The 17,964-nt window shown below is 41.3% G+C and overlaps 1 protein-coding gene across 1 annotated transcript; it reads right to left on the minus strand.

Annotated features, from left to right (window-relative positions):
* Window positions 1–4,043: 4,043 nt before the first annotated feature.
* On the minus strand, window positions 4,044–13,981 carry LOC109901319 (cholesterol 24-hydroxylase). The gene is made up of 15 exons (XM_031836845.1): window positions 13,580–13,981; window positions 13,252–13,329; window positions 13,076–13,157; window positions 12,790–12,863; window positions 12,482–12,568; window positions 12,249–12,387; window positions 11,876–11,989; window positions 11,433–11,595; window positions 11,131–11,196; window positions 9,239–9,311; window positions 9,059–9,143; window positions 7,966–8,076; window positions 6,346–6,434; window positions 4,889–4,955; window positions 4,044–4,714 (listed from the first exon to the last, which is right to left on the minus strand). Exons 1-15 carry the CDS (start codon window positions 13,726–13,728, stop codon window positions 4,559–4,561), a joined length of 1,533 nt encoding a protein of 510 aa, XP_031692705.1. The 5' UTR covers window positions 13,729–13,981; the 3' UTR covers window positions 4,044–4,558.
* Window positions 13,982–17,964: the final 3,983 nt, after the last annotated feature.

The raw sequence follows: 17,964 nt of genomic DNA on the forward strand, positions 1-17,964 counted from the left end.
GCAGCCTTGTGTATGTTGACCTGTTAAAAGGTCTTACTCACATCGGCTATGGAGAGCGTGATCACATAGTCGTCAGGAACAGCTGATGCTCTCATGCATGCCTCAGTGTTGCTTGCCTCGAAGAGAGCATAGAGGTGATTTAGCTCGTCTGGTAGGCTCGTGTCACTGGGCAGCTCAGGGCTGTGCTTCCCTTTGTGGTCTGTAATAGTTTGCAAGCCCTGTCACATAAGACGAGTGTCAGAGCCGATGTAGTATGATTCAATCTTAGCCCTGTATTGACGCTTTGTCTGGTTGATGGTTCGTCGCAGGGCATAGCAGGATTTCTTGTAAGCTTCTGGGTTAGAGTCCCGCACCTTGAAGTCGGAAGCTCTACCCTTTAGCTCAGTGCGAATGTTGACGGTAATCCATTGCTTCTGGTTGGGGAATGTACGTAGAGTCACTGTGGGGACGACGCCCTCGATGCACTTATTGATATAGCCAGTGACTGATGTGGTGTACTCCTTAATGCCATCGGAAGAATCCCGGAACATGTTCCAGTCTGTGATAGCAGTACAGTCCTGTATTTTAGCATATGCTAAACATTTCACATTCTTAAAATGAAGTGGTGATCCTAACTGACCTAAAACAGAGAATATTTACTGGGACTAAATGTCAGAAATTGTGAAAAACTGAGTTTAAATGTAGTTGGCTAAGGTGTATGTCAACTTCTGACTTCAACTGTATATGTACATATTCTTATTCATCCCTTTATATTTGTGTGTATAAGATAGTTGTTGTGAATTTGTTAGGTTACTTGGTAGATTTTACTGCATAGTCGGAACTAGAAGCACAAGCATTTCGCTACACTCTACTAACCATGTGTATGTGACCAATACAATTTTATTTTATTTGATGAGGCTAGCATAGCACCTTCTCTGTTGAAATTCGAGACGGTCTATACATGTACATGAGGCTAGTAGCATAGCATCTCACTCTCTACCGAATACTGGTGGTGACGTCAATACCTCACATCGGATATTTAAAAATGTATTAAAATAACGAGATGTATCCACCAATCCAAAGATAGGAATAGGAGGGAGCTTCACAGCCCACCATTCCGCCCTGTGGACAACGAATCCCATTGTTAGAGCGGAGATGTAAGCATCTCATCACTATATCCAGGATCTGTGCTACTAGTCTACTTGTCCACTTTTAAAGCTGCAATATGTCACTTTTTGGGCGACTCGACCAAATTCACATAGAAATGTGAGTTATAGATCTGTCATTCTCATTGTCTAAAATGACTCTAGAGGTATTTTGTATTTGTGTTTATTATGGATCCCCATTAGTTGCTGCCAAAGCAGCAGCTACTCTTCCTGGGGTCCAGCAAAATTTAGGCAGTTTATACCATTTTTAAACATTACAATACATTCACAGATTGCACAACACACTGTGTGGCCTCAGGTCCCTACTCCACCACTTCCACATATCTACAGTACTAAATCCATGTGTATGTATAGTGCGGATGCTATCATATGTGTGTGTGTGTGTGGGGGCATGTATCTGTGCCAATGTTTGCATTGCTTCACAGTCCCCGTTGTTCCATAAAGTGTTTTTTATCTGTTTATAAAATCTAATTTTACTGCTTTCGTCGGTTACTTGATGTGGAATAGAGTTCCATGTAGTCATGGCTCTATTTAATATTGTGTGCCTCCCATAGTCTGTTCTATGGGACCCTCCAAGCTCGTCATCAAGCTCGAGACCCTGGGTCTCGACCCCGCCCTGTGCAACTGGGTACTGGACTTCCTGACGGGCCGCCCCCAGGTGGTGAGGGTAGGCAACAACATCTCCTCCCCGCTGATCCTCAACACTGGGGCCCCACAAGGGTGCGTTCTGAGCCCTCTCCTGTACTCCCTGTTCACCCACGACTGCGTGGCCACGCACGCCTCCAACTCAATCATCAAGTTTGCGGACGACACAACAGTGGTAGGCTTGATTACCAACAACGACGAGACGGCCTACAGGGAGGAGGTGAGGGCCCTCGGAGTGTGGTGTCAGGAAAATAACCTCACACTCAACGTCAACAAAACTAAGGAGATGATTGTGGACTTCAGGAAACAGCAGAGGGAACACCCCCCCATCCACATCGATGGAACAGTAGTGGAGAGGGTAGCAAGTTTTAAGTTCCTCGGCATACACATCACAGACAAACTGAATTGGTCCACTCACACAGACAGCATCGTGAAGAAGGCGCAGCAGCGCCTCTTCAACCTCAGGAGGCTGAAGAAATTCGGCTTGTCACCAAAAGCACTCACAAACTTCTACAGATGCACAATCGAGAGCATCCTGGCGGGCTGTATCACCGCCTGGTATGGCAACTGCACCGCCCTCAACCGTAAGGCTCTCCAGAGGGTAGTGAGGTCTGCACAACGCATCACCGGGGGCAAACTACCTGCCCTCCAGGACACCTACACCACCCGATGCTACAGGAAGGCCATAAAGATCATCAAGGACATCAACCACCCGAGCCACTGCCTGTTCACCCCGCTGTCATCCAGAAGGCGAGGTCAGTACAGGTGCATCAAAGCTGGGACCGAGAGACTGAAAAACAGCTTCTACCTCAAGGCCATCAGACTGTTAAACAGCCACCACTAACATTGAGTGGCTACTGCCAACACACTGTCAATGCCACTGACTCTACTCCAGCCACTTTAATCATGGGAATTGATGGGAAATGATGTAAATATATCACTAGCCACTTTAAACAATGCTACCTTATATAATGTTACTTACCCTACATTATTCATCTCATATGCATACGTAGATACTGTACTCTATATCATCGACTGCATCCTTATGTAATACATGTATCACTAGCCACTTTAACTATGCCACTTGGTTTACATACTCATCTCATATGTATATACTGTACTCGATATCATCTACTGTATCTTGCCTATGCTGCTCTGTACCATCACTCATTCATATATCCTTATGTACATATTCTTTATCCCCTTACACTGTGTATAAGACAGTAGTTTTTTTGGGAATTGTTAGTTAGATTACTTGTTCGTTATTACTGCATTGTCGGAACTAGAAGCACAAGCATTTCGCTACACTCGCATTAACATCTGCTAACCATGTGTATGTGACAAATACATTTGATTTGATTTTGATTTGATTTGATTTGATTTCTGGATTTGGGGACTGTGAAGAGACCTCTTGTGGCATGTCTTGTGTAGTATGCATGGGTGTCCGAGCTGTGTGCCAGTAGTTTAGACAGACAGCTCGGCGCATTCAACATTTCAAAACCCCTCATAAATAAAAGTAGTGATGAAGTCAATCTCTCCTCCACTTTCAGCCACGAGAGATTGACATGCATATCAATAAGATTAGCTCTCGGTGTACATCCAAGGGCCAGCCGAGCTGCTCTGTTCGTAGCCAATTGTAATTTTCCCAAGTCTTTTTTTGTGGCACCTAACCACACGACTGAACAGTCAGTCAAGGTGTGACAATACTAGGGCCTGTAGGACCTGCCTCGTTGATAGTGCTGTTAAGAAGGCAGAGCATCGCTTTATTTTTGACAGGCTTCTCCCCACCTTAGGAACTTTTGACCATGACAGTTTACAATCTAGTGTTACTCCAAGCAGTTTAGTAATCTCAACTTGCTCAATTTCAACATCATTTAGTACAAGATTTAGTTCAGGTTTAGGGTTTAGTGAGTGTTTTGTTCCAAATACAATGCTTTTAGTTTTAGAAATATTTAGGGCTAACTTATTCCTTGCCACCCACTCTGAAACCAACTGCAGCTCTTTGTTGAGTGTTGCAGTAATTTCAGTCGCTGTAGTAGCTGATGTGTATAGTGTTGAGTCATCTGCATACATAGACACACTGGCATTACTCAGTCAGTGGCATGTCGTTAGTCAAAATTGAAAAAAAGCAAGGTCTTATGGGTGTAAACAAGAAAGATACAAAACATGAGAATGAATGTTCTTGGTTTGTCTGCAGGTTCACAGCGACACCTTGTGGATAAAAGTATTCTAATCTTCTGGAGCTCAGTGATGTTTGGTCAATTATTTTATTAAAATATAGTCAATTCACTCCAACAGAGGCACTGTGGTAATGTTGGTTAGGAAGTTCATCAAAGGAGTTAATATATACTTTATAAATATCTTTATATTATGTGATAAATGGTATACTACATAGTAACCTTTATATTATATGATAAATGGTATACTGCATAGTAACCTTTATATTATATGATAAATGGTATACTGCATAGTAACAACATGATAAGGGTAAATTAACAACATGGAATCAGCACAAATACAAACACTCCTATGTCAAGTCTGTCCTAGTAACTCTTCAACACATAGAACCGTCATATTTAAGATATTATTTCACCATTGATACAAAGAATAAACATAATTGTTCAAAATCCATTTTCATAAAAAAATAGCTAGATATTTGAATAAGGTGCTTCATTGAAAGAAAGAGATAATTTGTTCCACTAGGAAGTATAAGAAATAAGACAAGTATGTTATAGAGAAATGCTAGTCATGTTCAGGTCCCAGTCAGGTCAGGCTGCGGGTGTCTGTCCTCTGTGTCTGATGTTACACACCACTCCACTCTTTGGTCTCAAAGTCCCAGTGTCCAGGATGTCAAAGGACTGGCCAGGCAGCAGGCTGAAGTCAAACCTCTGGAGCAGCTTTGCCATCACTACCTTGGCCTCCATCTGTGAACCACAGATCTCTTTAAAGGATGACAAATCTGGTGTGCTCAACTATAAAAAAGTCTATATTGGAGGCAGAAGTCCAGGAGTAATCTAACTAGGATGGATAATAGGATCAACAGAGAACAATCCCAAATAAAGTTGTTTCAATGTATTTCATACGGACAGTCTGCTCACCTGTGCGAAGCTCTGTCCCAGACATGAGCGTGGTCCCAGGGCGAAGGGGTAGTAGCAGTAATAGGGTCTTCAGGACAGAAACAAACACAACATGTCTGTTAGCTCTTAAAAAGTGACTGAACGCACAGAGTCCAAATGTGTTTTTCTGTTGCTCATTAAGATAAAATAGATTTCAGTTTTGGGTGTGTGGTTCGATGTGACAGTTGCTGATGTTTGTCCCCCATGAGACCAGGTGGCTGCCTCTGATTGGGTAGACTCACTAAACACAAATGCTTCGATTGTAAATTATGTCGGAGTGTTGAACTGTGACCCTGGCTATCCGTAGATTAAGAAAACAAGAATATCGTGTCGTCTGGTTTGCTTAATATAAGACATTTTAAATGATTTATACTTTTACTTTTGATACTTAAGGACACTTAAAACCAAATACTTTTAGACTTTAACTCAGGTAGTATTTTACTGGGTGACTTTTACTTTTACTTGAGTCATTTTCTATTAAGGTATCTTTACTTTTACTCCAGTGTGAAAATTGGGTACTTTAACCACCACTGCATGAGACACCAAAAGAACAAAGCCAGTATCACTTCCTCAAAATAGTCCAAGTTAACTCAAGAAATCTGTAATTAATTGTGTTTTTGTCGACAAGGTTTTATCCCGTGTTAGTGGGCGAAATCATAACCCAACCACCATGTAAGTCATGACGAACTTTGACTTCATGACCAAAAGTAGCCCTTTCCTACAATCACTGATCAAAAGTGCCATCTTTGGCCTCATGGGTGGAATATAGTGGCTGGAGCTCTGTCAGAGTGACCATTGAGTTCTTGGTCACCTCGCTGACCAAGCCCCTTCTCCCCCGATTGCTCAGTTTGGCCAGGTGGTCAGCTCTAGGGAGAGTCTTGGTGGTTCAAAACTTCTTCCATTTAAGAATGATGGAGGCCACTGTGTTCTTGGGGGCCTTCAATGCTGCAGACATTTCTTTGGTACCCTACCCTAGATCTGTGCATTGACACAATCCTGTCTCTGAGCTCTATGGACAATTGTGTCAACCACATGGCTTGGTTTTTGCACTGTCAACAGTGGGACCTTATATAGACAGGTGTGCGTCTTCCTAAATCATGTCCAATCAATTTAATTTACCACAGGTGGACTCCAATCAAGTTGTAGAAGCACCTAAAGGATGATCAACGGAAACAGGATTCACCTGAGCTCAATTTTGCAAAAATGTCTAAAAACCTTTTTTTCCTTCGTCACTATGGGGTATTGTGTGGAGATTGATGAGGAAAATTGTTTTTTAAATACATTTTAGAATAAGTCTGTAACGTAACAATGTGGAACGAGTGAAGTGGTCTGAATATTTTCTGGATGCAATGTATGCCTGTTTCAACGAGTTCAGTTCTGCTTGAATCAATTCAAATGTTGTAAAGCAACAAACAATGACAACGTATTGTGTGACTTACTTGGCAGCGTCTGGATGGAACCTCTCTGGGTCAAACTTCAGCGGGTCCTCAAAGAACTTATCCAACCTTCCACAGACATACGAATTGAACTGTAGACAGACAAGATAGGGGCAAACAAAAGATTTAAGACACTTTAAGAAATAAAATAAGTACACCCACACCCAAAATAGTTAATGAGGTGTTGACTACACTGTTAAGATGAAGTTCATTGTAACACCAAAACTGTTTCAATATGTTTTGTGTTGTAGTCACGACAGACAAAGATATATAGTTAACCAAACTTTACTAGGCATGTTGTCAACCAGCACATTAATAAAGTAAGTACAAACTGGTTTCCATTTCCTGTATAACATCAATATGAGTAACATCAATATTGCTACATTAACTAGTGGCAACTGAGCTGCCACCAACTTGAAGGAGACGAAACCATATCTTTGCTGGAGTAATGACACGGTGTGTTGTAACACCACTAAATCAAATATTGTGCAACACCTTGCCAGGGACTGGGAGCACTAACAGAACAGGTTGAACACGCTACTTTGGTGTTTTGAGTTCTGTTTAGAGCAGAATTAGATCCCTTCTCTTTTGTTGTCATTTCCTTTGTCTATGTGGGAATGGGTGCTGTCCTCATTGAACGTCAAAATGCCTGACAGTTTTGATATCCGTTCATCATGATCCATTACACAACAAACTGCTTAATACCAATATAGAAATACAGTCTTCTTTCTTCAAACATGTACACAACATTGTGTGAAAGAATTATAGTCTAAAAACATTACCCACAATCCTCTAAAAACAGAGTCATGCATCAAGATAAGAAATGCAACGTGATTAAAACAGACTTCCAATGAGTTCAATCAATCTTTTGTCTCTTAACTTTGGTTATCCTCATAAAAGATAATTACATTTTGAGTAACATATGCAGTTGGATTTACATTACTTTGGTCAAATTAAATTAACAAATCATTGAAATGACTTGCATTTGTAAACCATTGATTGTATGAGAAACACAATTTTTGAGTGTTGATGCTTTTACATTCACTGAACCCCCAAAATGGGTTTTCACAACGCTCTCTTAAAAACACCCATATTCAGGTTGAAGAACCACTTTGGGTGTTTCAGAGTTCCTACACTTCTGTTTTAATACACATTCTGTGTATTAACATTATACATTCAAACACCCAGATCTCAGCTTAGGTGCACTACCTTTCATGGTTTCATTACACAATCATGGTGTTTTGAGAAGTTCTATGTTTACATTCTATGTTAACATAAGAAAAGTCAATGATACAATGATGCTATATTGAGGTATGAGCCACACTGGCTTAGACAAGGATACTTCATTCCTTTACTACATTGAGGTATGAGCCATACTGGCTTGGACAAGGATACTTCATTCCTTTACTACATTGAGGTATGAGCCAAACTGGCTTAGACAAGGCTACTTCATTCCTTTACTACATTGAGGTATGAGCCATACTGGCATAGACAAGGCTACTTCATTCCTTTACCACATTGAGGTACCACAACGTATCACATGTTAACACCACAACTAAACTTAGAGATATTATCATACAACAGTCATCACTCCTCCACATTGTTTTTGAGGTGACTACTCACGAAGCATGAGACTCCTGCTGGGATGGGGATGCCGTTGATGACGATGTCATTAGGGATGAAACGAGAAGTGCCTGGTGCTGTAGGGTACAACCTTAGAGTCTCCTTCAAAACCTGACGGGGGGGGGGGGGGGGGGATGATATGAATCAAACACAACATGCTGATTAATTGACGATGTGAAGAGTTACCTTTTCTTTTCGTCCTAAACTTGGTGCTCCGGTACCGTTTGCCATGCGGTAGCAGTGAGAACAGTCTCTGACTTGGGGGACTGGAGGTTTGACAATTTTTTGGGCCTTCCTGACACCGCCTGGTATATAGGTCCTGGATGTCAGGAAGCTTGGTCCCAGTGATGTACTGCGCCGTACACACTACCCTCTGTAGCGCCTTCCGGTCAGATGCTGAGTAATTGCCATACGAAGCGGTAATGCAACCGTTCAGGATGCTCTCGATGGTGCAGCTGTAGAACTTTTTGAGGATCTGGGGACCCATGCCAAATATTTTCAGTGTCTTGATGGGGAAAAGTTGTCGTCGTGCCCTCTTCACAACTGTCTTGGTGTGTTTGGACCATGATAGTTTGTTGGTAATTTGGTGATGTGGACACCAAGGTATTTGAAACTCTCGACCTGATCCAATTCAGTCTAGTCAATGTTTATGTGGCCTGTAAGGCCCTAATTTTCCTATAGTCCACGATCAGCTCCTTTGTCTTGCTCACATTGAGAGAGAGGTTGTTGTCCTGGCACCACACTGCCAGGTCTCTGACCTTGTCTCTATAGTCTGTCTCATCGTTGTCAGTTATCAGACCTACCACTGTTGTGTCATCAGCAAACATAATAATGGTGTTGGAGTGGTGGGTGAACAGGGAGTACAGGAGGGGACTAAGCACACACACAAAATAGCACATTTCGCTGGGCAGCCATCTCCTCCAGCGCCATTCTATCAGCCATCGTACAACATTGTATAATGTACAATATGGTTTCTGTGTACAGATGCCAGTTCCAATTCTGAGTCCTTGTTCTGGTTTGTAGCTCCATTGCTGTCACTGTCAGGTCAATGACAAGACAGCACACACGAACCTGGGACAGGTAGATCATTTACCTGAGACAGGTAGGTCATTTTCCCCAGGTCGTCAAAGCTGATTTCCTGTTTCATCCCGATGACGTCATCCACTTCCTGCTTCACCCTGGAAATGGCAGAGACAGTCACAAACTCAACCAACCTGTTTTTATTACAGAAATGATCAATACCGAAAATAGAAATGATGAAAACAAGTCCTACTTCGTCAGTATCTCTGGCAGCCTTCCCAGTTCCATGACGGCAAAAGCTAGTTGATTGGCTGTTGTCTCTTGCCCTGTCAAGATTAAAACAACAAAGCTAGTTGATTGGCTGTTGACTCTTGCCCTGTCAAGATTAAAACAACAAAAGTACTGTGACTGTTGTTCTTCAAATTTCACTTGAGCTCGAAAAACTATACTACGAAGATCGATTCAAATATATATATACAGTTTAAGTCGGAAGTTTACAAACACTTAGGTTGGAGTCATTAAAATTTGTTTTTCAAAAACTCCACAAATTTCTTGTTAACAAACTATAGTTTTGGCAAGTCGGTTAGGACATCTACTTTGTGCATGACAAGAGTAATTTTTCCAACAATTGTTTACAGACAGATTAGTTCACTTATAACTCACTGTATCACAATTCCAGTGCGTCAGAAGTTTACATACACTATGTTGACTGTGCCTTTAAACAGCTTGGGAAATTCCAGAAAATGATGTCATGGCTTTAGAAGCTTCTGATAGGCTAATTGACATCATTTGAGTCAATTGAAGGTGTACCTGTGGATGAATTTCAAGGCTGACCTTCAAACTCAGTGCCTCTTTGTTTGACATCATGGGAAAACCAAAAGAAATCAGCCAAGACCTCAGACAAAAATGTGTATACCTCCACAAGTCTAGTTCATCCTTGGGAGCAATTTCCAAACGCCTGAAGGTACCATGTTCATCTGTACAAATAATAGTACACAAGTATAAACACCATGGGACCATGCAGCTGTCATACCGCTCAGGAAGGAAACACGTTCTGTCTCCTAGAGATGAACGTACTTTGGTGCGAAAAGAGCAAATCAATCCCAGAACAACAGCAAAGGACCTTGTGAAGATGCTGGAGGAAACAGGTACAAAAGTATCTATATCCACAGTAAAACGAGTCCTATAGAGACATAACCTGAATGGCCACTCAGCAAGGCAGAAGCCATTGCTCCAAAACCGCCATAAAAAATGCCAGACTACGGTTTGCAACTGCACATGGGGACAAAGATCATACTTTTTGGAGAAATGTCCTCTGGTTTTATGAAACAAAAATAGAACTGTTTGGTCATAATGACCATCGTTATGTTTGGAAGAAAAAGGGGATGCTTGCAAGGCGAAGAACACCATCCCAACCGTGAAGCACGGGGGTTGCAGCATCATGTTGTGGGGGTGCTTTGCAAGAAGGGACTGGTGAACTTCACAAAATAGATGGCATCATGAGGTAGGAAAATTATGTGAATATATTGAAGCAACATCTCAAGACATCAGTCAGGAAGTTAAAGCTTGGTCGCAAATGGGTCTTCCAAATGGACAATGATCCCAAGCATCATTTCAAAGTTGTGGCAAAATAGCTTAAGGACAACAAAGTCAAGGTATTGGAGTGGCCATCACAAAGCCCTGATCTCAATCCTATATAACCTTTGTGGGCAGAACTGAAAAAGTGTGTGAGAGCAAGGAGGCCTACAAACCTGACTCAGTTACACCAGCTCTGTCAGGAGGAATGGGACAAAATTCACCCAACTTATTGTGGGAAGCTTGTGGAAGGCTACCCGAAACGTTTGACCCAAGTTAAAAAATGTAAAGGCAATGCTACCAAATACTAATTGCGTGTATGTAAACTTCTGACCCACTGGGAATGTGATGAAAGGAATGAAAGCTGAAATAAACAATTCTCTACTATCATTCTGACATTTCACATTCTTAAAATAAAGTGGTGATCCTAACTGACCTAAACCAGGGAATTTTTACTAGGATTAAATGTCAGGAATTGTAAAAACTGAATGTGGTGTATGTAAACCTCCGACGTCAACTGTATATATATATATATATATAAAGTATAGCACTTGTTTCAGGGAGACGTACCCGCAATGAAGAACGTCACAAAGTTGTCCAGCATAAGCTCCTCATCATCGTTTGCTATGTTTTCCTCTGAAATTAAGGATATGTATCAGTTTACAGCATTGAGACAATAGTGCTACTGAACCTCATCAATTACATGACTGTTTTAGCAAACACTTGTCCCACAATGTCACATGCAGAGCCACAGGTAAAAGGTCTCCAATGTTAGCCTGGTCCCAGATCAGTTTGAGCCATCTTGTCTAGACCAGTGGCAGGAGTTGGCAAGACGGCACGAACAGATCTAGGATCAGGCTACTACAACATGCCTTTGCCAGCCGTCTTGAGGATCTGTGTGAGGATGTCTTTTGGAACGTCCTCTCCGTTTTGGACGGCCATTTTCCTCTCGTTGATCCACTGTCTGCCTGTCGAACGCAGCAGCTGACAAGACTTCTTCACCTCGTTGATGAACTTCTTGTTCTTTGGGTAGAGCTAGAAATATGACATCTGACCATTAATTTAAATCTCACCTGGGGAATGTGACGCTGTAAAACGCATTATGGTGCATTTAGCCAAATCTTACAGGCTTCCTACTTGGAAGGATGGAAACAAGAGACTAGAACAAACTGTTCATGAGTGTCCATTTTTTAATTGTATTAGTTTCTTATAACACAGGATTTTATCTGATGAAACTGTAGGATTTCAAATAGATCAATTCAATAAGCCATCGTTGTGGAGAAGCATCACTAACATACTTGATGTCATTATTTACCTGGAAGGTGAAGTCTCTGAGATAGTGGACCATTCCCTTCAGACACGTCTCTATAGCGTTGGGGAACGGAGAGTCACTCTCCTTCAGCAGATCCAGCTCCACTCCAAACGCCACCTACAGATGAGATAAAAACAGAGGATTGACAACATCTTACAACATGATAAGGTAAAACTCCTGGTTCTAGTTATGCTAATTATAGCTAGCACATCGGCATGGTGAGACTAAATTGTATATAGCTTAGGTAATGAGTGTGTTATAACTGCCTGTTATGACAATTTTACTGTCAGATATACAAACAAATGTAGCTTTCAACAGAAAGAATAAAGTGTAAGTGCAGTGTGGGGATCTGAGGGTAACAGGAAGTGACCGTTACCTTAGTGATGACATCCAGTGTCACACAGTTGAACATGTGTTGCATGTTGGCAGCTGTGTTGGTGTCAGCCATGTCCGCCAGTTTATCCATCAGCTTCTCTGCCCTCTCGTTGAACGCACCCATCTGACCCCGCAGATACCTAACAATACACAACAATGATGGATGGATGAACAGATGGATGGATTGATCAATGGAGTGATCAATGAGTCGATTGATCAATTATAGTGACTTACAGACTGCTGAAGGCAGGGTCCATTATTCTTCGCTGTTTGTACCACTCATCATGATTCTGTGCTGTGACCAGGCCACTTCCCAAAAACCTATGAAGAAGATGGACAACATAGTATTTACCCTTAGACTGAATAAACTGACCAGTGACCAAGCTGTCCTGTTTGAATGTCTATATGCTCTGTAGGCTACGCATGCGATAACCAGCATTAGGAGGGATTGTGTTGAAAGAGTTTGTACCAACCAAAACATTGACACAATAAATAGTAGTAGGAAGTATATTTAGATAACATGAATTATACAGAGGACTCACCTCTGTCCAAACAGGTTGAAGAGACGCTTGTAGACCATTGGGGCTTTGGGGTACTTAGGTGACATCAGGACTTCCTGTGGAGACAAAGAAAAGTGTCAGTTTGGTTTGAAGGGGGAATTGGGGTAATGTGTTATTTTACAGCACTTTCATTTCAGAAATGAACATGGTAAAATGTATGATTACACTAATCTTGGTTAACCCAGAACTAAAATCTTGCTTAATTTGGTCAGGTGTTTACGTAGTCAGTTCATCAGAGATTATAATTACAGTCATTTCACAGGTTTACCTTGGTGGTATCAGGACAGGTCACACACAACATCACAATATGCAAACCGTTGATACGGTACACCGGCCCATAGGTCTCAGCCCTGTCAAAGATAAAATATATATTTATTTATTGTCCCAGAATAAACAACACCTGATTCAATCTATGTGTGTAGCATTCAATATCATTCAACAAACCATTCCCGAAATTTGTCGTGGACAACTCGACCATTGCTCATCTCCCTCAGCATGGTTGGGGAATGACCAAATATAAAACTAGGGGAGAACAAGAGACGGGTTAATAACTGAAAAATAAGAACGTTATGACATGAGTGATACCTTCACCTAGTGAAAAGGAAAAAGACAGGTGAAACAGCGACCCTGACGGCTGTTGAGGTCAACTTTCACCTACTGTAGTTCCTTATCAACAAATCCGATGCGTTATGTCGCCACTCAATATAGTTGAAACTAACATTTAGCTAAAGCATTTTAAAATACATATTCAAGTTACATCATACTGACTCACCTATCCCTTGGTGGTCCCGGTATGTGATCATATTTCAGATGAATATATTTTATGTAAAGACAAAAAATTAGAAACGCGATCAAAATCAATCCAAGCAGGCAAATAAGCAAATAACCGATCCAACCTGCAAAGAAGGAGAAAAGGGCCATATTTCCGAAGGCTAGATAGCTCGTGGTGACCCTGCAAACCCAGTTATGTGGTCGTTGTTTTTGGACGGAATTCGATCACCTGTAGTACTAGTAGTAGAGAGGAAGAGACGAAGCGAGAGGGTTTACTACGCCCAAAATTTGATCATGAAATATTATGGAGTGGCTGCTTTGCAAGATTTTCTGGAACCTGTTTTTCCGTGGCTATTGATACGGAGATTTCTGCGCATGAGCGTGGTGTTTTTTTGTATGTACTGTAGGTGCTGTCCTCTCTGCAGTTTACGTAGCTTCTGTTCAGTTCCCACTGCCACTTACTTCCTCGGGCTGCCTGAGAAAGTTCGGCTGCCCAGAGGTTGAACAGGTTGAACTCGTGCGGTACTTGCATGTTCATTGAGTGGTTAAAGGGCATATTGTTTTTTTTTGCCTCTTTGCAAAACTTTTTGCGGGAATTCTGGCTAGTGGCTACGATATGGCGGCAACTATAATGAGTATGTTATATCATCACACAAAATTATATTTTGCCCTGTTCTATCAAAAGTGTTGGAAAAACGTATCAATAATCATCTGGCTTTCTTGATGTCTATAGTATTCTCTCTGGTATGCAATCTAGTTTCAGCTCAGGTTATGGATGTCACTTGCAACCTTAAAAGGTCATAAATTATGTCAACATTACCATTGATTCTAAGCAATGTTGGACTGCTATTTTTCTTGACTTGGCCAAAGTTTTTGATACAGGAGACCATTCCATTCCTGTTGGCCGGCTAAGGAGTATTGGTGTCTCTGAGGGGTCTTTGGTCTGGTTCGCTAACTACCTCTCTCGAAGAGTGCAGTGTATAAAGTCAGACAATCTGCTGTCTCAGACACTGCCTGTCACCAAGGGAATATACCAAGGCTCAGTCCTAGGCCCCACGCTCTTCTCAATTTACCTCAACAACATAGCTCAGGCAGTAGGAAACTCTCTCATCAATTTATAAGCAAGATGATTGATTGTCTTACACTCAGCTGGCCCCTCCCTGGATTTTGTGTTAAAAGCTCTACAACAAATCTTTCTTAGTGTCTAACAAGCTTTCTCTGCCCTTCACCTTTGTTTTGGAGATGTTCATAACAAGGTTATGTGTTTTAGTAAGAAGAATGACGCTCTCCCAACCTGTGTGATTATTACTTCTGAGGGTTTAGAGCTTAAGAGTATGGCTAGATGGTACACTGTCCTTCCCTCAGCACATATCAAAGCTGCAGGCTAAAGTTAAATCTAGACTTGGTTTCCTCTTTCGTAATCGCTCCTCTTTCACCCCAGCTGTCAAACTAACCCTGATTCAAATGACCATCCTACCCATGCTAGACTGCTAGATACGTGCTAGATACGTAATTTATAGATCGGCAGGTGTGTGCCTTCGAGCGGCAAGATGTTCTCTACCATTCGGCCATCAGATTTGCCACTAATGCTCCTTATAGGACACATCACTGCACTTTAGACTCCTCTGTAAACTGGTCATCTCTGTATACCTGTCGCAAGACCTACTGGTTGATGCTTATCTATAAAACCCTCTTAGGCCTCACTCGCCCCTATCTGAGATACCAACTGCAGCCCTCATCCTCCACATACAACACCCGTTCTGCCAGTCACATTCTGTGAAAGGTCCCCAAAGCACACACATCCCTGGGTCGCTCCACTTTTTAGTTTGTTGCAGCTAGCGACTGGAACGAGCAGCAACAAATACTCAAACTGGACAGTTTTATCTCCATCTCTTCATTCTGTTGGATCCTGTGTTTTCCATTACAGCCATTACCATATATATGATTGAATATTATCTGCTGTTGGCTTGTGTTGATGTATGTAGGTGTTATGCAACATAGCTGACTTGAAACATTGTTAAAAGTGTCAGGGCCAGGGGACTTTCTCATGCTGGAAAAATACAGAAGGGAGGGCACATTCAGAGCGTGGGGTTGCGAGAACAAGCGGTCTTTCGTTAGATAACAGGATGGAGCATGAGAGCCTGGATGTTCTTCACAAGCAAGTTACATCAACCGAAGCGCCAAGAGGCGGGGACCCGCCTGAGTGCCTGCAATAGGCTGAGCAAGTTTAAACCACGCCCAGTCTCTACTGTGATAGGCCAACAGACGGGTTGGAACTGTCTATCACAGTATAAAGATTGTCCGGCCGATTGGCCAGTACTGTCGTCGGACGGTGTGTCTCACAAATCCTGACCGGTCAACTAAAAGAGGTAAGCAGACACCTGTTGTGAAAAACTAAAGTTCTGCACATTGGACTTATCCAAATGTAGTTTTGTGAGACACCTGTTTGTTACTAAATTGAAACTATTATGATGTGAGATTGGAAAATAGTTGAGAAAGTAATATCTCCTTTGGCAACTGCAATTTTATTATTGATCAACAATACTTAATGGTGCATTGTGTATGGGATGTACTAGTATGCCTGGCTGGTAGCTGGTAACAGAGAACACTTACTACATGTATGAATGGTAGGTAACGGGTGACCACCAAAGCGTGACTGGATAGTCTGGGACTACATGTATGATTCATTCTAGCTGATTATAAAAGCGTGACTGGATAGTCTGGGACTACATGTATGATTCATTCTAGCTGATTATAAAAGCGTGACTGGATAGTCTGGGACTACATGTATGATTCATTCTAGCTGATTATAAAAGCGTGACTGGATAGTCTGGGACTACATGTATGATTCATTCTAGCTGATTATAAAAGCGTGACTGGATAGTCTGGGACTACATGTATGATTCATTCTAGCTGATTATAAAAGCGTGACTGGATAGTCTGGGACTACATGTATGATTCATTCTAGCTGATTATAAAAGTGTGACTGGATAGTCTGGGACTACATGTATGATTCATTCTAGCAGATTATAAAAGTGTGACTGGATAGTCTGGGACTACATGTATGATTCATTCTAGCTGATTATAAAAGTGTGACTGGATAGTCTGGGACTACATGTATGATTCATTCTAGCTGATTATAAAAGTGTGACTGGATAGTCTGGGACTACATGTATGATTCATTCTAGTTGATTATAAAAGTGTGACTGGATAGTCTGGGACTACATGTATGATTCCTTCTAGCTGATTATAAAAGTGTGACTGGATAGTCTGGGACTACATGTATGATTCATTCTAGTTGATTATAAAAGTGTGACTGGATAGTCTGGGACTACATGTATGATTCATTCTAGCTGATTATAAAAGTGTGACTGGATAGTCTGGGACTACATGTATGATTCATTCTAGTTGATTATAAAAGTGTGACTGGATAGTCTGGGACTACATGTATGATTCATTCTAGCTGATTATAAAAGTGTGACTGGATAGTCTGGGACTACATGTATGATTCATTCTAGTTGATTATAAAAGTGTGACTGGATAGTCTGGGACTACATGTATGATTCATTCTAGCTGATTATAAAAGTGTGACTGGATAGTCTGGGACTACATGTATGATTCATTCTAGCTGATTATAAAAGTGTGACTGGATAGTCTGGGACTACATGTATGATTCATTCTAGTTGATTATAAAAGTGTGACTGGATAGTCTGGGACTACATGTATGATTCCTTCTAGCTGATTATAAAAGTGTGACTGGATAGTCTGGGACTACATGTATGATTCATTCTAGCTGATTATAAAAGTGTGACTGGATAGTCTGGGACTACATGTATGATTCATTCTAGCTGATTATAAAAGTGTGACTGGATAGTCTGGGACTACATGTATGATTCATTCTAGCTGATTATAAAAGTGTGACTGGATAGTCTGGGACTACATGTATGATTCATTCTAGCTGATTATAAAAGTGTGACTGGATAGTCTGGGACTACATGTATGATTCAGTCTAGTTGATTATAAAAGTGTGACTGGATAGTCTGGGACTACATGTATGATTCATTCTAGTTGATTATAAAAGTGTGACTGGATAGTCTGGGACTACATGTATGATTCATTCTAGCTGATTATAAAAGTGTGACTGGATAGTCTGGGACTACATGTATGATTCATTCTAGTTGATTATAAAAGTGTGACTGGATAGTCTGGGACTACATGTATGATTCATTCTAGCTGATTATAAAAGTGTGACTGGATAGTCTGGGACTACATGTATGATTCATTCTAGTTGATTATAAAAGTGTGACTGGATAGTCTGGGACTACATGTATGATTCATTCTAGCTGATTATAAAAGTGTGACTGGATAGTCTGGGACTACATGTAT

Source organism: Oncorhynchus kisutch, linkage group LG12 (genome assembly GCF_002021735.2).
Source record: "Oncorhynchus kisutch isolate 150728-3 linkage group LG12, Okis_V2, whole genome shotgun sequence".
In the NCBI taxonomy this organism is placed as follows: domain Eukaryota; kingdom Metazoa; phylum Chordata; class Actinopteri; order Salmoniformes; family Salmonidae; genus Oncorhynchus; species Oncorhynchus kisutch.